The sequence below is a fragment of the Eurosta solidaginis genome, chromosome 3 (genome assembly GCF_040869045.1).
Source record: "Eurosta solidaginis isolate ZX-2024a chromosome 3, ASM4086904v1, whole genome shotgun sequence".
NCBI lineage: Eukaryota > Metazoa > Arthropoda > Insecta > Diptera > Tephritidae > Eurosta > Eurosta solidaginis.
In genome coordinates, this window is record NC_090321.1 from 95,809,971 (window position 1) to 95,835,076 (window position 25,106).

The window sequence follows — 25,106 nt, forward strand, 5'->3', positions numbered from 1 at the left end:
TTGGCAGGGCTTGCTCCTGATGGAATCATTACTACGGTCAGCAAGTTAAAGAGAAGAAAACTATGATAAAGTGTACGTGCCACCCACTTAATTTATGCTCAATCATACACTAAAGTTTGTGAAGGAATATATCGACGTGAAAAATAAAAAGTAATTTTTACAAAGAAGTCATATGAAAAAGTTTTGAAAGTGTTGCTTCTCGTTTGGCACGTCCATATTTAAAGTTTTTCCACAGCTCAATGAGTTTAAGGATTTCCAGGACTATTGAGGTGCTAAGCCAAACAAGATACTTGAAAACTAAGTACCTTGACACAGGAACATTTTTTAATGAAAGAATGGCAAAATATTTAAGGACCAAAAACTTTACAAATGTACAACGAATTGCGATTAAAAAGAAATTATTTTTAAATTCAGCTTTTGAAACAAAAGCGAAAGAGTTTTGATCAGTGTTGCCATTTTAGCTTTTTTCCAGCTAGATTTAGTTTTTTCAGAAATTTGTGAGCTCTTTTAACCTTTTTTGCAAAATTTTGGAAAATTTAGATTAAAAGTTTGGTGTAGATTCAATTTGAAGAACATTGAATGCACTTGAACTGTATGTTAAAACTTTGAGGTGCTTAAGAATAGATAACACTAGAGTTATGTTAGGCAGAAATCGAGGCGTAGTAACTTTATTAAAGCAACACCAATCTAATATCGTTTTCGTTCCGGGTATTTGCCATCCGATGCAATTGGTTGTTTCATCTGCTTCGAAACTATTTCCGAGCGATATTGAATTTTTGATTTCAGAAAAATATAACTGGTTTTCTAAGTCCGCGTGTAGACAAAAGAGCTAGCAACCCCTATATAAACGACGAACTCGAACCATTCCAAATTGCATCTACACGAATGAGATAACACAGGTTCCACAGTTGAGTTTTAGGTACAGGTAGCAGAGCTTAAAAACATGTTTGTGAAAAATCCTTCTGCCAGTCCTTCCAGATTTTATTTCGAATTTTTAGTTTTGGCACTAAGTGATGCAGAAGTGGAGCGAATTGTTTTTTATTTCTTTTATTAACAACTTTGATATACAATATACATACATACATACATAAATTTTCTTAAAAAAATATAAAATTTTGTGTGAGAAGATATCGAATACATTTTTCTCATTGTGCATCAATCAATCCTAATTGGAGGAAAAAATAATTTGGCTTGTTCCATAAATATTTTAAGTATGTGGTGATATATGTATATGTTTATATTCCAAAATTCTTAGACAATAGTAAATTTGCTACATATCTTTTAAATAGTATGATGTTTTTTTGTACCTCTAACGGTAATTTATTGAATAACCTTATACCGTAGCGCCTAATAGATCTATCGCATCTTTCCGTTCGAAAAAAGTGAGTGCTGATGTTCTGAGAGTTTTTCTGCTATTAATTGTACGTATATTTTGTTCTATTAAGTTGTTTTTATACTCAGTTGAGCAGAGATCACAGAGTATATTAACTTTGATTGGATAACGGTTGGTTGTACAGGTATACAAGAATCGAGATAGAAATAGACTTCCATATATCAAAATCATCAGTGTAGAAAAAAATTTGATTAAGCCATGTCCGTCCGTCCGTCCGTTCGTCCGTCCGTCCGCTAACACGATAACTTGAGTAAATTCTGAGGTATCTTGATGAAATTCGGTATGTAGGTTCGTGGGCACTCATCTCAGATCGGTATATAAAATGAACGGTATCTGACTATAATCACGTCCACTCTTTCGATATCGAAAATTTCGAAAAACCGAAAAAGTGCGATAATTCATTACCAAAAACGGATAAAATGATGAAACTTGGTAGGTGAGTTGAACTTATGACGCAGAATAGAAAATTAGTAAAATTTTGGACAATGGGCTGTAATTTGGCAGCCGTTGAAGATATCATGATTAAATTTGGCAGGAACGTTACTCCTATTACTATATGTATGCTTATTAAAAATTAGCAAAATCGGAGACAGACCACGCCCACTTAAAAAAAAAAGTCGAATTTTAACAAAAAATTTAATATCTTTACAGTATATTAGTAAATTATGTCAATATTCCACTCCAGTAATGATATGGTGCAACAAAATACAAAAATAATAGAAAATTTCAAAAAGGGCGTGGCTCCGCCCTTTTTCATTTAATTTGTCTACGATACTTTTAATGCCATAAGTCGAACAAAAATTTACCAATCCTTATGAAATTTGGTAGGGGCTTAGATTTTAGGACAATAAATATTTTCTGTGAAAAAGGGCGAAATCGGTTGAAGTCACCCCCAGTTTTTATACACAGTCGACCGTCTGTCCTTCCGCTCGGCGGTTAACACGATAACTTGAGCAAAAATCGATATATCTTTACTAAACTAAGTTCACGTACTTATCTGAACTCAATTTGTATTTGTATAAAAAATGGCCGAAATCCGACTATGACCACGCCTACTTTTTCGATATCGAAAATTACGATAAATGAAAAAAATGACATAATTCTATACCAAATACGAAAAAATGGATGAAACATGGTATTTGGATTGGTTTATGTGACACCTACCATATCAAGTAGAAAAAAATGAAAAAGTTCTCCAGGGCGAAATCAAAAGCCCTTGGAATCTTGGTAGGACATATATAAATAACATATATAAATAAATTAGCGGTACCCGACAGATGATGTTCTGGGTCACCCTGGTCCACATTTTGGTCGATATCTCGAAAACGCCTTCACATATACAACTACCACCACTCCCTTGTAAAACCCTCATTATACCTTTAATTTGATACCCATATCGTACAAACACATTATAGAGTCACCCCTGGTCCACCTTTATGGCGATATCTCGAAAAGGCGTCCACCTATAGAACTAAGGCCCACTCCCTTTTAAAATACACATTAACACCTTTCATTTGATACCCATATCGTACAAACAAATTCTAGAGTGACCCCTGGTCCACTTTTATGGCGATATCTCGAAAATGCATCACCCTATAGAACTAAGGCCCACTCCTTTTTAAAATACTCATTAACACCTTTCGTTTGATACCCATATTGTACAACCACATTCTAGTGTCACCCCTGGTCCACCTTTATGCCGATATCTCGAAAAGGCCTCCACCTATAGAACTAAGGCCCACTCCTTTTTAAAATACTCATTAACACCTTTCGTTTGATACCCATATTGTACAAACGCATTCTAGAGTCACCCCTGGTCCACCTTTATGCCGATATCGCGAAAAGGCGTTCACCTACAGAACAAAGGCCCACGCCCTTTTAAAATACGCATTAACACCTTTCATTTGAAACCCATATCGTATAAACAAATTCTAGAGTCACCCCTGGTCCACCTTTATGGCGATATCTCGAAAAGGCGTCCACCCATAGAACTATGACCCTCTCCCTTTTAAAATACTCATTAATACCTTTCGTTTGATACCCATATTGTACAAACACATTCTAGAGTCACCCCTGGTCCACCTTTTTGGCGATATCTCGAAAATGCATCACCCTATAGAACTAAGGCCCACTCCCTTTTAAAATACCCATTAACACCTTTCATTTGATACCCATATCGTACAAACGCATTCTAGAGTCACCCCTGGTCCACCTTTATGCCGATATCGCGAAAAGGCGTTCACCTACAGAACAAAGGCCCACGCCCTTTTAAAATACTCATTAACACCTTTCATTTGATACCCATATCGTATAAACAAATTCTAGAGTCACCCCTGGTCCACCTTTATGGCGATATCTCGAAAAGTCGTCCACCTATAGAACTAAGGCCCACGCTCTTTTAAAATACTCATTTGATACACATATCGTACAAACAAATTCTAGAGTCACCCCTGGTCCACCTTTATGGCGATATCTCGAAAGGGCGTCCACCTACAGAACTAAGGCCCCTCGCTTTTAAAATACTCATTAACACCTTTCATTTGATACCCATATCGTACAAACAAATTCTAGAGTCAGCCCTGGTCCACCTTTATGGCGATATCCCTAAAGGTGTCCACCTATAGAACTAAGGCCCACTCCTTTTTAAAATACTCACGAACATCTTTCATTTGATACCCATATCGTACAAACAAATTCTAGAGTCACCCCTGGTCCACCTTTATGGCGTTATCTTGAAAAGTCGTCCTCCAATAGAACTAAGGCCCACTCCTTTTTAAAATACTCATTAACACCTTTCGTTTGATACCCATATTATACAAACGCATTCTAGAGTCACCCCTGGTCCACCTTTATAGCGATATCTCGAAAAGGCGTCCACCTATAGAACTAAGGCCCACTCCCATTTAAAATACTCATTAACACCTTTCATTTGATACCCATATTGTACAAACAAATTCTAGAGTCACCCCTGGTCCACCTTTATAACGATATCTCGAAAAGGCGTCCACCTATAGAACTAAGGCCCACTCCCATTTAAAATACACATTAACACCTTTCATTTGATACCCATATTGTACAAACAAATTCTAGAGTCAGCCCTGGTCCACCTTTATGGCGATATCCCTAAATGGTGTCCACCTATAGAACTAAGGCCCACTCCTTTTTAAAATACTCACGAACATCTTTCATTTGATACCAATATCGTACAAACAAATTCTAGAGTCACCCCTGGTCCACCTTTATGGCGATATCTCGTAAAGGCGTTCACCTACAGAACTAAGGCCCACGCCCTTTTAAAATACTCATTAACACCTTTCGTTTGATACCCATATTGTAAAAACGCATTCTAGAGTCAACCCTGGTCCACCTTTATAACGATATCTCGAAAAGGCGTCCACCCATAGAACTAAGGCCCACTTCCTTTTAAAATACTCATAAGCACCTTTCATTTGATATCCATATTGTACAAACAAATTCTAGAGTCACCCCTGGTCCACCTTTATGGCGATATCTCGAAAAGGCGTCCACCTACAGAACTAAGGCCCCTCCCTTTTAAAATATTCATTAACACCTTTCATTTGCTACCCATATCGTACAAACAAATTCTAGAGTGAGCCCTGGTCCACCTTTATGGCGATATCTCGAAAAGGCGTCCACCTATAGAACTAATGCCCACTCCCTTTTAAAATACTCATTAGCACCTTTCATTTGATACACATATCGTACAAACAAATTCTAGAGTGAGCCCTGGTCCACCTTTATGACGATATCTCGAAAAGTCGTCCACCTATAGAACTAAGGCCCACGCCCTTTTAAAATACTCATTAACACCTTTCGTTTGATATCCATATTGTACAAACGCATTCTAGAGTCAACCCTGGTCCACCTTTATAACGATATCTCGAAAAGGCGTCCACGCATAGAACTAAGGCCCACTCCCTTATAAAATACTCATAAGCACCTTTTTATTTGATACCCATATTGTACAAACAAATCCTAGAGTCACCCCTGGTCCACCTTTATGGCGATATCTCGAAAGGGCGCCCACCTACAGAACTAAGGCCCCTCCCTTTTAAAATACTCATTAACACCTTTCATTTGCTACCCATATCATACAAACAAATTCTAGAGTGAGCCCTGGTCCACCTTTATGGCGATATCTCGAAAAGGCGTCCACGCATAGAACTAAGGCCCACTCCCTTATAAAATACTCATAAGCACCTTTTTATTTGATACCCATATTGTACAAACAAATCCTAGAGTCACCCCTGGTCCACCTTTATGGCGATATCTCGAAAGGGCGCCCACCTACAGAACTAAGGCCCCTCCCTTTTAAAATACTCATTAACACCTTTCATTTGCTACCCATATCATACAAACAAATTCTAGAGTCACCCCTGGTCCACCTTTATGGCGATATCTCGAAAGGGCGTCCACCTACAGAACTAAGGCCCCTTCCTTTTAAAATACTCATTAACACCTTTCATTTGCTACCCATATCGTACAAACAAATTCTAGAGTGAGCCCTGGTCCACCTTTATGGCGATATCTCGAAAGGCGTCCACCTATAGAACTAAGGCCCACTCCCTTTTAAAATACTCATTAGCATCTTTCATTTGATACACATATCGTACAAACAAATTCTAGAGTGAGCCCTGGTCCACCTTTATGGCGATATCTCGAAAAGGCGTCCACCTATAGAACTGAGGCCCACACCCTTTTAAAATACTCATTAACACCTTTCGTTTGATACCCATGTCGTACAAACAAATTCTAGAGTGACCCCTGGTCCACCTTTATGGCGATATCTCTAAAAGGCGTCCACCTATAGAACTAAGGCCCACTCCCTTTTAAAATACACATTAACACCTTTCATTTGATACCCATATCGTACAAACAAATTCTAGAGTGAGTCCTGGTCCACCTTTATGGCGATACCTCGAAAAGTCGTCCACCTATAGAACTAAGGCCCACGCCCTTTTAAAATACTTATTAACACCTTTCATTTGATACACATATCGTACAAACAAATTCTAGAGTCACCCCTGGTCCACCTTTATGGCGATATCTTGAAAAGGCGTCCACCTACAGAACTAAGGCCCCTCCCTTTTAAAATACTCATTAACACCTTTCGTTTGATACCCATATCGTACAAACAAATTCTATAGTCACCTCGTGGTCTACCTTTATGGCGATATCTCGAAAAGGCGTTCACCTACAGAACTAAGGCCCACGCCCTTTTAAAATACTCATTAACACCTTTCGTTTGATACCCATATTGTACAAACGCAGTCTAGAGTCACCCCTGGTCCACCTTTATGGCGATATCTCGAAAAGGCGTCCACCCATAGAACTATGGCCCACTCCCTTTTAAAATACTCATTAACACCTTTCGTTTGATATCCATATTGTACAAACAAATTCTAGAGTCAGCCCTGGTCCACCTTTATGGCGATATCCCAAAATGGCGTCCACCTATAGAACTATGGCCCACTCCCTTTTTAAATACTCTTTAATACCTTCCATTTGATACACATGTCATACAAACACATTCCAGGGTTACCCTAGGTTCAATTTCCTACATGGTGATTTCCCCTTATTTTGTCTCCATAGCTCTCAGCTGAGTATGTAATGTTCGGTTACACCCGGACTTAGCCTTCCTTACTTGTTTATCTTATATGTGACCATAATAGTTTGAAGAGCTGAATACTTTCGGATCTCAAGCATGTTTACATATAGATTGGATGTGCTAATTGTACGTGGGAGTGCAAGGATATTTTTTACTATTTTATTCTGTAGCCTTTGTAATTCACTTAATCTTTCGTCTGGACATCCATTCTAAGTTGGGTTTAGATAATTTATATGCGAGAGAAAGAAGGAATCGCATGGAAGCCATGGCTGCTTCTTTGGAATATTGTTACGGTTTCTATATTATCACTTTCATTTTAGTTTTTTTTATCTCTTTATTCCGATTCAAATTTTCGTCGAATCAAATAACTACTCTTGACATAAAGTTACTGTTGCAATTACAGGAGCTCACTTTTATCAGGAATTTTTCTAAAATTATTGAGAATGATGAAATTGGTTTGGGAATTTCTTGCAAATCTGCTTTGATGTTGCGGATTAATTCTTATAATATAGGAAACTACCAGCATCAGCAAAGAACTTTGGGACTCCGTACAGACCGAGTTTCAGTACGTTAGTTATATAGATTATAAATAATGTTACAGGAAGTTTGGAACCTTGCGGTACTCTTACCTTTTAATGTACATTCATTTGATCCTTGCTGCTAGCACGATTTGCTTCCTATCTATGAAAAAGTTTTGGAAGAAGCTTATAGCAGTTTTGTCAAATTTAAGTTCATGGAGCTTTTGTACCAAGGTGTTTAAATTTATGGAGTTAAAGGCATTACTCAGCTCTATCGCCAGTATAGCGATATATTTTTCAGTACTATGAATAACGTTATGCGAAGCAGCGATATAAAATTAATTTAAATAAAAAGATGATAAAAAAATTTGAAGTACTACCTTTATATAAATGGACCAAAAAAAAGGCAATTTCTCCTTTAATACAGACATAGTCTAGTTGAATTTTAACTAAAAAACTTTAACAATAGCTCTTGTAAAAGAATTTTGGGATTTAAAACTAAAAAGGTAGAGCGCAATCTTTCAATTTAAGGCAAACTATGTACTTGGGATTAACTAACTGATTATTTAAAATTTAAACACGCGCTCTACCTTTATAATTTAAAATCCGAAAATTCTTTTGCAAGAGCTATTGTTAAAGTTTTTTAGTCAAAATTCAAGGAAAAATAGCCTTGTATTTTTTGGTGCATTTATATAAAGGTGGTGCTTAAAATTTTTTTAACATCTTTTTATTTTCAATTTTTTAGTACTGCCTGCAAAAAGACAATTGCAACTTTGATTAGTAATTTAAGTAATTCCTAACTGAAAATTCTTATCTTTATTTATTTGTTCAAAATAGCAAGATTTAAGAGAATTTGTGGAATATTCGCTGACAACACTGGCGAAAACAAAAAAATTCCACCTCGTTTGTCAGCTACTTAATTTGCACAGCTGAAAATCGTGTTGAAATTCGCATACGCCCGAAAGCCTAAAAGAATCGTGGTGAAAGTCGAGTACGCCTAAAAGAATGCTAGGACGTGCATTGAGTTGGGCCTTCAACGAGGTGGAAGTCTACAACGCCTGCAACACTCAGGAGGCTAGCCATGAAGGTATGGCCTAATCTTCTAAATAGTTAAATTTGTGCGTTACGTAGCTCACATTTTTTGATCACACATTGCACTGTCACCGAATTTTAAACTATATTTCAGGTTCAAGTCTCTAGATATCTAGGAAGTTAGTTAAAAATCGATTGCAAGATTCCCAAATTAAAACTAGTTCTCAATATCTCGATCCATGCGCCACCTAGCAGAATTTTTTTGATAAAATATTGCATTGTCACCGGGTTCTGACTTACGGCCCAAGTTTCATGCCTCTAGCTCATCGCGAAGCTACTCGAAAATGCATCGCAAAATTCCCCTCGTTTTTCAAGGATTTGTAGTTATCTCACTTAGCGCGCCACCTAGCGGAATTTTGTTTTGTGTAAATTGTATTGTCACCGGGTCTCGAACTATATGCTAAGATACAAGTGTCTAGGTAACAGGGAAGTTAGTTAAAATTGGATTGAAAAATTCCCAAATTAAAATTAATTTTCCTAATATCTCAATCCATGCGCCACCTAGCGGAATTTGTTTGGTAAAATATTGCATTGTCACTGGGTTCTGACTTACGGCTCAATTTTCATTTCTCCAACTCACCGGAAACTTACTCAAAAATCGATTGCAAGATTCCCCTCGTTTTTCAAGGATTTGTAGTTATCTCACTTAGCGCGCCACTTAGCGGAATTTTGTTTGCTGTAAATTGTATTGTCACCGGGTCTCGAACTATGTGCTAAGTTACAAGTCTCTAGGTAACCGGGTAGTTAGTTAAAAATCGATTTAAAGATTCCCAAATTATAATTAATTTTCCTAATATCTCGATCCATGAGCCACCAGCGGATTTTTTTTTTAAATATTGCATTGTCACTGGGGTCTGAATTACGGCTCAAGTTTCATATCTCCAGCTCATCGGGAAGTTACTCAAAAATCGATTGCAACATTCCCCTGTTGTTGTTGTTGTTGTTGTAGCGATTAGTTACTCCCCGAAGGCATTGGGGAGTGTTATCGATGTGATGGTCCTTTGTCGGATACAGATCCGATACGCTCCGGTAACACAGCACCATTAAGGTGCTGGCCCGACCATCTCGGGAACGATTTATATGGCCACATTAAACCTTCAGGCCATCCCTCCCTCCCCACCCCCAAGTTCCTTGATGAGCTTGGGGTCGCCAGAGCCTCGTCTGTTAGTGAAACGGGATTCGCCGCTCGAAGGTGAGGTTGACAATTGGGTTGGAGAAGCTATATATTGCGCTACACAACCCCTTGAATCCCAAAGCAACATTCCCCTCCTTTTTCAGAGATTTATAGTTATCTCACTTAGCGCGCAACATAGCGGAATTTTGTTTTCTGTGAATTGTATTGTCACCGGTTCTCGAACTATGTGCTAAGTTACAAGTCTCTAGGTAAACGGGAAGTTAGTTAAAAAAGGATTGAAAGATTCCCAAATTAAAATTAATTTTCCTAATATCTCGATCCAAGCGCCACCTAGCTGATTTTTTTGATAAAATATTGCATTGTCACTGGGGTCTGATTTACTGCTCAAGTTTCATATCTCCAGCTCACCGGGAAGTTACTCAAAAATCGTTTGCATGATTCCCCTCGTTCTTCAAGGATTTGTAGTTATCTCACTTAGCGCGCCACCTAGCGAAATTTTGTGTTCTGTAAATTGTATTGTCACCGGGTCTCGAACTATGTGCTATACAAGTCTCTAGGTGACCGGGAAGTTAGTTAAAAATTGATTGAAAGATTCCCAAATTAAAATTAATTTTCCTAATATCTCGATCCGTGCGCCACCTAGCGAAATTTTGTTGATCAAATATTGCATTGTCACCGGGTTCTGACTCACGGCCCAAGTTTCAAGTCTCTAGTTCACCGGGAAGTTACTTAAAAATCGATCGCAAGATTCCCTGCGTTTTTTCACGGAGTTTCGTTTTTCTCGATTCGTATGCCACCTAGCGGCATTTTGTTTTCCACGAATTGTAGTGCCATCGACTCGCAAACTATGCGCGAAGCTTCAGGTCTCTAGATCACCGAGAAGTTAGTTAAAAGTCGATCGCAAAATTTCCATTTTAAAATTAATTTTCTGTATATCTCGATCTGTGAGCCACCTAGGGGATTTTTTTCACTTGCAATGTAACGTCCCCCAGATCTGAACTATTTCTAAGTATCAAGTGTCTTGCTCAACGGGAAGTTACCGAAAATAACTTTTCCGTGGGTCAAAAATTCGTATGGAAATGAGGTGACAAACATGAAAGGGACTTAGTATAAAGGTAGTAAAAATGGATTGAAAGATTTCCAAATTAAAATAAATTTTCCTGATATCTCAATATATGCGCCACCTTGCGGAATTTTTTTGATCAAATATTGCGTTGTCACCGGGTTCTGACTTACGGCTCAATTTTCATACCTCCAGCTCACCGGGAAGTTACTCAAAAATCGATTGCAAGATTCCTCTCGTTTTTGAAGGATTTGTAGCGGAATTTTGTGTTCTGTAAATTGTATTGTCACCGGATCTCGAACCATGTGCCAAGTTACAAGTCTCTAGGTGACCGGGAAATTAGTTAAAAATGGATTGAAAAATTCCCAAATTAAAATAAATTTTCCTAATATCTCGATCCATGCGCCACATAGCAAATTTTTTTTTTGATAAAATATTGCATTATCACCGGGTTCTGACTTATGGCTCAAGTTTCATATCTACAGCTCACCGGTAAGTTACTCAAAAATCGATTGCAAGATTCCCCTCGTTTTTCAAGGATTTGTAGTTATCTCACTTAGCGCACCACCTAGGGGAATTTTGTGTTCTGTAAATTGTATTGCCTTCGCCGCAGGGAGGGGTGCTATCACCTCTGCTGTGGACACTGGTCATCAACCAACTGCTCAGGCAATTCGATGAGGGACCCGTAAAACTTACGGCTTACGCAGATGACGTTGCAATTGTCATAAGTGGAAAATGCCTTCCAACGATTAGTTCTTTGATGGATCGGGCGCTTCGGGATATTCATACCTGGGCATCTAATGTCGGGCTGAAAGTCAATGCGGAGAAGACGGATATGGTCTTGTTTACAAAGAGGTACAAGGTCCCAAATTGGACCAGGCCTAAGTTAGGAGCGGTGACCTTACAGGAGAAACCTTGCACAAAATATCTAGGAATCATCCTAGACAGTAAGCTGTCATGGAAGCTCAACGTGGAGGAGAGGGTCAAGAAGGCCTCAACGGCACTCTATGCATGTAAAAGAATGCTGGGGTGTACGTGGGGCCTATCGCCCTCTCTTTCTCATTGGGTTTTTACAGCGATTGTAAGCCCTATTCTATACTATGGAGTTCTTGTTTGGTGGAAAGCCACACAAAAAACAACATACCTCAAAAAATTAGAGGGGGTATGCAGACTATCGATGCTTTGCATTACGGGAGCCCTGAAAACAACCCCGACGGCTGCACTGTATGCCATTCTGCACATTCCACCTGTAGACCTGGTAGCAAAGAACAAAGCGTTAACGACCGCAACCAGGCTCGATGCTTCGGGGCAGCTTGAGCGCCGACCATATGGCCATAGTAGTATAGCGTCCTCAGTCACAAGACGAACAGACTACATGATTCCCTACCTGCACTTTGAGGGAGATCTTAAGGCCACAATAGAGGTGGACGGTTGGCGCAAGGGTGCGCAAATGGCGGACGAGGCGATACATGTGTACACCGATGGTTCCAAAATAGTGGAAGGAGTAGGGTCTGCGGTATACTGCGCTGATCCGGAATTAAGCAGATCCTACAGGCTGCCGGATTACTGTAGCGTTTTCCAAGCGGAAATATTAGCCGTAACCAAAGCAGTAGAAACCCTGGAAGAGAATAGCTTAAGCTGCAACCGTGTTAACTTTTATATTGACAGTCAAGCAGCAATTAAGGCAATAATCTCGCATAGCACAGCATCTAAATGCGTGTTAGAGTGTAAGCAGTCTTTGGAGAGAATCGGGGCAGGGTGAAGCATACATCTATATTGGGTCCCAGGGCATATGGGAATAGATGGGAATGAAAAAGCGGACGAATTACCTAAAAAGGGCGCATCCCTTGAAGCTTGCTCCGTAGACGTCCCAATTAGATTGGGCGAGATTAAGCGAAGGCGAGAGGTGCACATGATCGACCAAGCAGGAAAGGCGTGGGTTCAAGCGCGGGGCTGTAAAGTGTCGAAGATTATGTGTAGGTCTTACAACCTTAGACTAACACAGTTGCTTCTATCATTAAAAAGAGAGGACTGTAGACTCATGACGGGTATTCTGACTGGACACTGCCTTCTGGCGTCACATGCCTTTAAATTAGGCTTGGTCAGTGATAGCAGGTGTAGGAAGTGCGGGTTGGAGGAGGAAACGATCGAGCACGTTCTGTGCTCGTGCCCTGCACTTGCCAGGCTAAGACTCCAGCTATTAGGAGTGATACAGCTGTCAGATCTAGAAGCAGCAAGTGGCTTAAGTCCTAGGAAGCTTCTAGTATTTGCCAAGAGGACGGAGTTATTTTATAACATAGGTCCTGGTTTTTGATAGGGTTTTTCAGTTTGGTCGTTAAAACAAACTTCTGGTAACACTACGGACTCAATCAGTCTATGTGAGGTCCTCATGGACCGGCCAGTTCAACCTACCTACCTACCTATTGTCACCGGGTCTCGAACCATGTGCTAAGCTACAAATCTCTAGGTAACCGGGAAGTTAGTTAAAAATGGATTGAAAAAATTCCAAATTAAAATTAATTTTCATATCATCTCGATCCATGCGCCACCTATCGGAATTTTTTGATCAAATATTGCATTGTAATCGGGTTCTGACTTACGGCTCAAGTTTCATATCTCCAGCTCACCGGCAACTTACTCAAAAATCGATTGCAAGATTCCCCTCGTTATCCTTGTACAAGGATTTGTAGTTATCTCACTTAGCTCTCCACCTAGCGGAATTTTGTTTTCTGTAAATTGTATTGTCACCAAGCCTCGAACTGTGTGCCAAGTTTCAAGTCTCTAGGCCACCGGGAAATTGGTTAGAAATGGATTGAAAAATTCCCAAATCAAAACTAATTTTCTTAATATCTCGGTCCATGCGCCACCTAGAGAAATTTTATCAAATCAAGTCTCTGGATCACCGAGAAGTTAGTTAAAAGTCGATCGCAAAATTTCCATTTTAAAATTAATTTTTTGTATATTTCGATCTGTGCGCCACCTAGCGGATTTTTTTCACTTGCATTGTAATGTCTCCTAGATCTGAACTATGTTCTAAGCATCAAGTGTCTAGCTCAACGGGAAGTTACCGAAAAAGACTTTTCCGTTGGTCAAAAATTGGTATGGAAATGAAGGGACAAACATGAAAGGGACTTAATATAAAGGTAGTAACATGTTGAATTCAATTTTGTATTTAAGGTACAGACGTGATTTTTTAATACTTGTGAAAGTATGCAAAACTTAGCGAAACTTAGGGGAAATTTCACATTCCTTAAATGAGAGGCTGAATATGAGAGAAGACCCTATACTTCTTGACTACAAGCTAGCGTACGGTAACGGACGCGACAATAATCAATGAATAACATATACTCTTTGCGAAACATATCTCAAGTTGTATGTCTAGTTGAGTATACAAAATCTGCATAATTGGAATTTCGAATACTTCCTCAAAATCCGGAGTTATGGGCCGAAAACCCCTTTCTCATAAGCGGAGACATATACTGGCAAATAACTCTCCATCCGTTTATTCTCCGATCGATTTTTATGCCATTCAATAGAGTAAATTATTGTGAGTTTTATTCATCTATATACATAAAAACGAATGTCCGTTGGTGTGAGACTTACAGAATCAAAAACTATCCGGTCGATTTTGTTCAAACTTTCACATAAGTTGCGTATACTTCACGCGGTGGTTTGCACATAGGTTTGGTTGCGATCGACGCACAGGGTCTCGATATATAGGCCAAAACATGGACTCGGGTACCCCTAGAATGTGTTTATAGAATATGGATAACAAATGAAAGCATTTGATGAGTGCTTAAGTACAGGGTAATTTTTATAGCCCTGGGTGACTAGGGTCTCAAGATATAGGCCAAAACGTGGACCCGGGTACCCCTAGAATGTGTTTATAGAATATGGATAACAAATGAAAGCTGTTGATGAGTGCTTTAGTACAGGGTAATTTTCATAGCCCTGAGTTACTAGGGTCTCGAGATATAGCCTAAAACGTGGATTAGGGTAACACTAGGATCTGTTTTTACATATGGGCTACATAGGATCTCGAGATATAGGCCAAAACGTGGACCTGGATACACCTAGAATGTGTTTTTAAATTATGGGTATCAAATTGAAGCCGTTGATGTATGCTTTAGTACAGAGTAAGTTTTACACCGCTGGGTGACTAGGGTCTTGAGATATAGGCCGAAACATGGACCAGAATACACCTAGAATGTGTTTTTACATTATGGGTATCGAATTGAAGCTGTTGATGTGTGCTTTAGTACAGAGTAAGTTTTACGCCTCTGGGTGACAAGGGTCTCTATATATAGGCCAAAACATGGACCGGGATACCCCTAGAATGTGTGCGTATTATGGATATCAAATGAAAGCTGTTGCTGAGAGCTTTAAAGTAATTTTCATTGTGATATTCGATTTAGTCGCATCAACCTGGCAAAACTGATAAATATGCATGCGAAGCCGAAATAAATACATAAATTAATAATACACACATACCTATTTACATACGTCCTATTCGATTTGCCTGAAATTTGGTATATAAATTTGCCTATATTAGTATTTACGATGCTTTTTTCCGGGAAGTAGACCAGAGACGGACTGGGACTGAGCCTGAGACTCGGAATGGCACTGGAACAAAATACATACCACCATCTGGGACTGGCAATAAGAGATGAAGAAGAATTGGAAAAACTTGAGAGAAGAGAAAAGAGAGAAGGAGACTGAGAAAGAGATAGAATGAGACGAAGATGGAGATAGATGAAGTGAAAAATACGGAGGGAGGTGTGAATACAAAGATAACGAAAAAGTGTAGAGGGGGGAGGGCAGAGTTAGAAGGAAAAAGCTTATTAAAATGTATGCAGATAGGCCAAATTTAGGCTAGAACAACGTCTGCCGGGTCTGTTAGTATTTAATATATCACACCAAAATCTGCGTAAACTCAATTTCGGAAAATCTGTTTATTAGGGCCTTTGTGAGTTAAGCTAACGATTTATTATCGCACACATACTAACCTTTATAAGTGCAACATAACATAGTCATAATGGACATCTTCCTATGTTTTTGATTGTCTTTATGCATTTCATAACCTAATTCTTGTAATATTTCTGTTCTTTAATTAGGAATGCGGAACCGCGCCGTTGGATCCCACGCTATGAATGACCATTCGTCACGTTCTCATACCATGCTCACTGTGCAAATTATTTCAGAACAACAGACCGACGGCGGAGTATTCATCTCGAAGCGTGGAAAAATAAACTTTGTTGACCTAGCTGGCAGTGAGCTTACCAAAAAAACGCTAAGTGAAGGCAAGACACTTGAGGAGGCAAATAATATTAATAAAAGTTTAATGGTTTTAGGTAAAGCGATGAATTCTTAGTATTTGTTGCCTAATGAAAATAATGTTTTACTTTAGGATATTGCATTGCTTCATTGTCCGATAGCAAAAAGCGATTTGGTCATATCCCATATCGTGATAGCCAATTGACTAAGTTACTGGCGGACAGCCTAGCTGGTAATGGCGTAACGCTTATGATTGCTTGTGTCTCTCCAGCGCAATACAATCATGCCGAGACTTTGAACACGTTACGTTATGCCTCTAGAGCTAAACGCATACGCACGAAACCTGTTATTATGATGGATCCACGTGAAGCCTTAATTTTGAGTCTAAAACGTGACATAAACGCTTTGGAAATGGAAAATGATCATTTAAAAGCTGCTCTCAATTTACATCATAAAAACTTTCAATCGCGAAATGGCACACCCCACAACGGTGAACTATTAGAAATGCATCTGGAGCGTGTTGCCACAGGAGGTGTTGTACCCAAAATTGTTTTGGAACGCTTAGCCGAATTGGATGGCAATGAGTTGGCAGAGCTTGTCAAATTATATATGCAAGAGAATGAGGCATTACGTCAAGAGAACAATCATCTGTTTACAGTGCGTGAAACAATTCTCAGGGATCAAGAAATTGTATGCCGCGAAAACGAGCGACTACTTAAAAAACTCGAAGACGTTAATAAGTGAGTAAAAATCCTGTCTAGAGGCATAATTAGGTTAATAAGGTCTTGTTTTCAGTACGACCTTAAAGATGACTCTATGAGGAGTCAAATTTAATCATGGTTTTGAACTGTTCATACTGACAAACTGGACATTAGAGCTTATCAACAAAAACAAGTAAGGAAGGCTAAGTTCGGGTGTAACCGAACATTACATACTCAGTTGAGGGCTATGGAGACAAAATAAGGGAAAATCACCATGTAGGAAAATGAAACTAGGGTAACCGTGGAATGTGTTTGTATGACATGAGTATCAAATGGAAGGTATTAAAGAGTATTTTAAGAGGGAGTGAGCCACAGTTGTTTTGGTGGACGCCATTTAGTGATATCGCCATAAAGGTGGACCAGGGCTGACTCTAGAATTTGTTTGTACGATATTGGTATCAAATGAAAGGTGTTAATGAGTATTTTAAAAGGGCGTGGGCCTTAGTTCTTTAGGTGGACGCCTTTTCGAGATATCGTCATAAAGGTGGACCAAGGGGACTCTAGAATTTGTTTGTACGATATGGGTATCAAATGAAAGGTGTCAATGAGTTGTTTTAAAAGGTCGTGGGCCTTAGTTCTATAGGTGGACGCCTTTTCGAGATATCGCCATAAAGGTGGACCAGGGGTGACTCTAGAATGCGTTTGTACAATACGGGTATCAAACGAAAGGTGTTAATGCGTATTTTAGAAGGGAGTGGGCCTTAGTTCTATGGGTCGATGCCTTTTCGAGATATCGCCATAAAGGTGGACCAGGGGTGACTCTAGAATTGGTTTGTACGACATGGGTATCAAATTAAAGGTGTTATTGAGTATTTTAAAAGGGAGTGGGCCTTAGTTCTATGGGTGGATGCCTTTTCGATATATCGCCATAAAGGTGGACCAGGGGTGACTCTAGAATTTGTTTGTACTACATGGGTATCAAATGAAAGGTGTTATTGAGTATTTTAAAAGGGAGTGGGCCTTAGTTCTATAGGTGGACGCCTTTTCGAGATATCGCCATAAAGGTGGACCAGGGGTGACTCTAGAATTTCTTTGTACGATATGGGTATCAAATTAAAGGTGTTAATGATTATTTTAAAAGGGAGTGGGCCTTAATTCTATAGGTGGACGCCTTTTCGGGACATCGATATAAAGGTGGACCAGGGTTGACTCTAGAATGGGTTTGTACAATATGGGTATCAAACGAAAGGTGATAATGAGTATTTTAAAAGGGAGTGGGCCTTAGTTGTATAGGTGGACGCCTTTTCGAGATATCGCCATAAAGGTGGACCAGGGGTGACTCTGTAATGTTTTTGTACGATGTGGGTATCAAATTAAAGGTATTAATGATGGTTTTAAAAGGGAGTGGTGGTAGTTGTATATGTGAAGGTATTTTCGAGATATCGACCAAAATGTGGACCAGGGTGACCCAGACCATCATCTGTCGGGTACCGCTAATTTATTTATATATGTAACAACACGAACAGTATTCCTGCCAAGATTCCAAAGGCTTTTTATTCCGCCCTGCAGAACTTTTTCATTTTCTTCTACTTAATATGGTAGGTGTCACACCCATTTTACAAAGTTTTGTCTAAAGTTATATTTTGGGTCAATAAACCAATCCAATTACCATGTTTCATCCCTTTTTTCCTATTTGGTACAGAATTATGGCATTTTTTTCATTTTTCGTAATTTTCGATATCGAAAAAGTGGGCGTGGTCATAGTCGGATTTCGGCCATTTTTTGTATCAATACAAAGTGAGCTCAGGTAATTACGTGAACTGAGTTTAGTAAAGATATATCGATTTTTGTTCAAGTTATCGTGTTAACGGCCGAGCGGAAGGACAGACGGTCGACTGTGTATAAAAACGGAGCCACGCCCGTTTTGAAATTTTCTTTTATTTTTGTATTTTGTTGCACCATATCATTACTGGAGTTGAATGTTCACATAATTTACTTATATACTGTAAAGATATTAAGTTTTTTTTTAATTTGACTTTAAACAAATTTTTTTTAAACTGGGCGTGGTCGGCCCCGATTTTGCTAATTTTTATTAAGCATACGTATAGTAATAGGAGTAACGTTCCTGCTAAATTTCATCATGATATCTTCAACGACTGCCAAATTAAAGCTTGCAAAACTTCTAAGTTACCTTCTTTTAAAAGTGGGCGATGCCACGCCCATTGTCCAAAATTTTACTAATTTTCTATTCTGCGTCATAAGGTTAACTCACCTACCAACTTTCGTCGCTTTATCCATCTTTGGTAATGAATTATCGCACTTTTTCGATTTTTCGAAATTTTCGATATCGAAAAAGTGGGCGTGGTTATGATCGGATATCGTTCATTTTAAATAGCGATCTGAGATAAGTGCCCACGAACCTACATACAAAATTTCATCAAGATACCTCAAAATTTACTCAGGCTATCGTGTTAACGGACGGACGGACGGACATGGCTCAATCAAATTTTTTTTCGATACTGATGATTTTGATATATGGAAGTCTATATCTATCTCGACTCCTTTATACCTGTACAACCAACCGTTATCCAATCAAAGTTAATATACTCTGTGAGCTCTGCTCAACTGAGTATAAAAAGTTGAAAATGTGCCCCCGTGCTCGAAATTTACTTCGTGGACGTTTAAAAAAAATTTAACACATTTTTCAGCACCCTGTTAAAACAGCGAAGTAAGTTTTTTTATTACTTTGCTATTTGATAATAGATTTTATTCAGTGATATATGAATTGTTTGAAAGGTACCTATCAACTATGAAGTAGTCAAGGCGAATTCAGCAGAGGTGGTGTTATCCCAACAGCTGATTGCTTCTTCTTGATAATTTTCCATCAAGGCGAATTCAGTAGAGGTGGTGTTATCCCAACAGCTTATTGCTTCTTCTTGATAATTTTCCATACAAAGCCCTGTACTACAACATGTCAGTTAATCGGAATCAAAGAAAATTTTCTTTTGACTTTACATTCTTCTGTACGGCGAATTGATTGAATTCGCTTTGCCACCACCTGGTATGGATTCGCCTTGATTTCCCATACAAAGCCTTGTACAACAATATGTCAGTTAATCGAATAAATGAAAATTTTCTTTTGACTTGACATTCTTCTGCACGGCGAATTGGTTGAATTCGCTTTGCCACCACCTGGTATGGATTCACCTTGGAAGTAGTCATTAACCAATCTGGATACGTTCCTCTCTCATTATTCGAGCCAAATATCAAAACCAAGGCGAATCCATACCAGGTGGTGGCAAAGCGAATTCAACCAATTCGCCGTGCAGAAGAATGTCAAGTCAAAAGAAAATGTTCATTGATTCCGATTAACTGACATATTCAGTACAAAGTGCTGTATGGAAAATAATCAAGAAGAAACAAACAGCTGTTGTGATAACACCACCTCTACTGAATTCGCCTTGCCTCACACTATTTTTTGCACATGCAATTTCTTTGTATTCTAAAATCTTTGACATGTGTCGTTGCATGCCAAGCAGCGCGCTGGTTAAACAAAAAATACTCCTTTAAAATCAAATGTGTACATGAGTATATGAAAAACTATTTTTTATTTTTATTTTAAAATTACTTTCAGATTATCAAGTGAGTTTTAGAAAAGTCGGTGAAAACTTGGCATTTTTCGATGCATGAGGCTGCCAGATATATATAGCAGCACATGTGTCTAGAACAGTGGTGTACAACGCCAGCAGAGCTGAGAGTACAAACGCAACTTACGTATAAGATGTTTATTGCTTGAAGTACAACCTAAAACTGATTGACTGCTTTCCTTACAAAATCTCTGTCGCTGCACACACACGACATGTAGGTGAACGCCAAATAGTTTTCCGAAGCTCTCGAGTGCCCCACTGTCTTAGAAAACAATCAAACTCCTGCGAAATGCTGCACACGCGTTTGGGGGTAAGGTTAGGTAAGGTTGAAGTGGCTGCCCGAAGGTACACTTAGCCAAATTAGGCCCATTGTGGTACCCCGAAAAGACAATATTACCTTTCCTCTTCGAATGATTTTGAAGACCTGATAAAGGCTACCATGCTCAACGACCTGACGCATATTATCTAGAAATGAAATTGCCAGAAATTGCTGCCTTGTGTTACTTAGTGCCGGGCAGTTGCAGTTGACGTGAACCACCGTTTCTTCCTCTTCATCCTATTAACAACTCCTGCAGCATCGACGATAAGGCGCTGCTAGCCTTTCTGCATGCCTACCTATAAGGAAATGCCACGTGTGGAAGTTGTATTCCTACTTAGGTTGTAAACGTTGCGGGATCTGTTACGAACCAGATTTGGCCGGGTTTTCTTCGATGTCGGACAACCATTGTTTATTGACATTTTTTCGTTTGCTGGACGGTGGATGGGCACTTTTAGCATTAGCTTACATGTGGCAAGGGGCATACGAGTAGGAGCCAAGAAAATCGATGGCATCCAGGCTGTCGCTGAACATAAAGATTTATTAGCCGATATTGTCTGTCCCTTTCCAAACTGCGGCTTTCTTGATGGCTGAAAGTTCTGCCCGGAAGACGCTACAGTGATGAGATAATCCGAAGGAGAGTTGGAGGTCTAGGTAGGTCCCTTGATTACACTAGACCTCCAACTCTACCGCTTAGCTTAGAGCCGTCCGGGATAAAGAAAGAACAGGTTCAGGGCCCATATTACGTTTTACGATCAGTGAGTTAAACCCATTTTTATTCAAATTATAACCATGCAACTCTCAAACTATATTTAAAAATTATAATAAGTTATGGATCTAAAGAGTACTTTTTGTCGCTACTTCGCATATTCAGGTCATAATGAGCTTTGATCACGTAATCGTAAAACATCATTCATACGTCTTTATAGATGTTAATTATTACTACCTTTATAGTATTTACCACCGTGCCAAAGTAAAAATCAAAATTAAACAAAGAAACATAGAGAAACGCAATTTTGCTGCATTTACGGGTTGCCGAAAATCTATTATTTATATTTTTTGAGCTCCTCATAAGGTAAGTGTTCAAACCTTGGGGACATATTTCGAACTTTTTTTAGTCCATACATTGTGCTAAGCTTTACTGGACATAGGTCATAGTTGAATGATGTTGGTCTTTAGTGTTCATGGCTGTACTCATTGTTCTTTTTCTCCTCTCGTTTTAGATCGAGATTCGAGACAATGAGCAATGAGTCGGACACAAAAGATGCATCGTACCAGCGAAAGTGACGCGAAATTCAGGAATTGTTGATAAATTTGTGCATACATAACTACATAATAGATCAAAACAAAAGTATAGGCCCATTCCATAATTTTGTAAGAAATTGTTATATCCTGTAACATGACTGAACATAAAAGGAGTCCGTAAAACTACCTACATATCGCACACCTAGATCAAAACGACGATCAACCCAAAAAATCGCAATGTTCAGAAAACGCGAAAAACTGACTACCTGTCCCATATACGCCAATGCAATTTTAAGTTTTTTCAAAGTCCTTTCTCGTTGATTAGTGGAGGTATTAATAAATCGAGTATACAGTTCGGTAGGTATTGAACTGGGAAGTCCGGAGATACATCGAAATTTCAGATTTTTTAGTTAGTGAGCGATCAGAAAGCACGCAACTATGATATTATCAGTATTTAATAGTGATAGAGATGTAGGTTGAGGGCCTCCAATACCGAAGGGTCCCATGTTCAAAAGGCCACTACTATCAAAAATACTCTACAGCACCATTCTAAACGGCAGTTGCTCTTGGCAGTACTTCGGAAAGCCCTCTTATTTCTGTCTTGAAAAGCTTTTCAGCAGAAATTTTTCTGCTTTGCAAAAGCCGGTCGGAGTCCACGAATTTGTAGCAAAAATTAGAAACCACCACACTACAAAACGGAAGAGACGATGGACCTTAATCTCCTCGAAAATTGAGACTCGGAAATATACCGTGCAAAATTATTATTAATATTAATACACATTATCGGCTAGAAGTCTAAAACCTGCAACCTATATCAGTCCAGTAGTTTTAGGTGAAGAAAACCTAACCTGGGAATTAGAGATAAGAAGCTACAAACTTGCAAGTGGTGTTTAAAAACATAATAAATCGCGTGTGACTGGTAACCTGGTAAGAGGGCTAGAGTGCCCGAAGCCAGAGAGCCAATGGTGCATATCACAAAGCCTGACCAACGACCGGACCCCGGCCGGCTTCCCCGCAATATCCACTGTATGTATGTTCTAAGAGCACTGCCAGCCACAGTGTCTAGGTAGCCCTGCAGTACATCGCTCATGGTGCCCAGAAATTTGCCCCTGACTAGGATAGCCAGGTCCTCTGCGTAGGCAACCATCCGACAGACATTGGCTACCAGCTCCAGCCTAGTTGACTCTTAAAAGTCAGAGCAGATATCAGATACTCTTCACCGTGTTCCAAGACTATAGCTAAGACTAAGTTAGTGAAAATGACGGCCAACCAGCGGCAGGAAATCCATAAAGCACTTTGAGGTTGCGCAGGAATAATGCCAACCGGGCATACCTGCATAGCCAACAATCGCTGACTGCAGGCGGAGATTCCTGCGCAACTGTATTGTATTCTAAATGGATTCAAATTTTTGTGTGTTTTAATTCGCCAATAGACAATAGTAATAACGTAACATCTATTAAAGTGAAAAAAAATTTCCTATTTTGTAAATAAAATAAAAGGTCAATATAAACTTGCCTCTAAGGCTATACTGAAAACCAGAGTTGCAAGCTCGCTTGCAAAAAAAAAACCAGGGATGCACCTTAACGTTAAGCTAATCGTTTATCAAAAAATTTCCACCGTTTCCGTTGAAACATTTCGAAATATTATCGATAAAGAAATTATCAAAATAAATTGTATCTCGTTTTTAACCGAAACGAAAAGCTTTCGTTAACGTTAAAAACGTTAACAAAAACGTGATACCTTATGTTTGAATTGTGCTGGCAATGCTGCAGCCATGGTGAAGCCGTAAGGTGGCAACAACGAGCGCACATACACACACAAACTCTATGTAATTTGTTTGTGTAATTCGTTGGTGGTAATGTCAAAAATACTCTGAGAAATGTTCGTACTGTCAAAATTCAAGAGAAAAGTTGCAATCAGCTTGGCTAATGCTTTCACCTTTAATGACTCCGCCATCAATCAGCTTTGCCAGCATAGTTTGAAATTAATAATCAACATAAACGATTTGATTTCGTTTTGATATGGCAGAAAACGAAACGAAATCATTTCGTTAATTTGACGATCTTAACGTTAATAAACGAAACGAAATGAGTTCGTTTCGTTTATTAACGTTGATTATCGTAACGAAATGATATCGTTTCGTTGGTTAAGCATGCCTGAAAAAAACAACTAATGTGAACGTTTTTATCAAACATTCCCCACTTGTATGAATTCACAATGCTAATGTTTGAAAAAACGTTCACAATAGTAAACAGCCTCAATCACCTGTTCAATCGCTGGTCGAATACTTAAATCATTTGCTCAATAGTGTTTTTCAAACATTTTTTAGACGACTTGTATATTGCATTATTTACATATTTTAAAATGCTTGCTTAACTGGCTGCTCAAATTTAATATATTAACTAGATTTTAGAAATGAATGTTAATATGTAGTCTGATTTTCTAAATACACATTTAAAAGAAAAGCTGATTTAAAACACAAATGGCCAATTCATTGCCCTTCAATTTAATAACCGCGAGCAAAAAACAAACCTTTCATCCATTCTCTGGCCACTCGCGACAGTCGTTCTCCCTGTCAGCTATTATTTGACAGGTAGGTATGGCAATGGAGGAATAGAAAGATTTTCCACTTGTATGAATTCTCAACGAACATTAGCTACTTGTGTGAATTCAGAATGGCTGCTACGAAAAATAAAAAAAGACATTTTTGAAATGAGGGCGTCAGAATATATTGTACACGCAGCTTGGAAAAATGTCCTGGGGCGCAGGCAAAATTTATACGCGAATCAGGAAAATTAGACCCGAGTCACACAGAGGAACACCCAGCACAGCATTTACGCCTCGGGAAAAGAAATCCCGAGGATAACAGTCGTAATTTGCAAGAAGCTGAAGAGGCTAAAGAAGACCTCTAAAGGGCAAAAGGAGGACGAAGACCTGATGAAGGTGTCGGAGGGGTACAAACAGCTCAATCGTGCTGCGAGTCTTACGGATAAACCTCCAACACAGTAAAGTGCCGTCACGTTAACTCCTCCCAGCCCTCGAGGAAGGTTCGTTTCACGTTGAGCTGATCCAGGAGCCATGGCTCTCAATGGG

The 25,106-nt window shown here is 39.1% G+C and overlaps 1 protein-coding gene across 3 annotated transcripts in view; it reads left to right on the forward strand.

The window, feature by feature from the left end:
• Positions 1 to 25,106, forward strand: part of Klp54D (Kinesin-like protein at 54D) — a 147,199-nt gene that overhangs the window by 95,852 nt on the left and 26,241 nt on the right. For 2 of the 3 annotated variants that reach the window (XM_067772828.1, XM_067772825.1), the window contains exons 7-8: positions 15,945 to 16,181; positions 16,238 to 16,844. In XM_067772828.1, the coding sequence (XP_067628929.1) occupies positions 15,945 to 16,181; positions 16,238 to 16,844 (844 nt within the window). Of the gene's footprint in view, positions 1 to 15,944; positions 16,182 to 16,237; positions 16,845 to 21,991; positions 22,442 to 25,106 lie in introns of those variants that run through there. The other variant, XM_067772829.1, reaches the window with a different exon arrangement.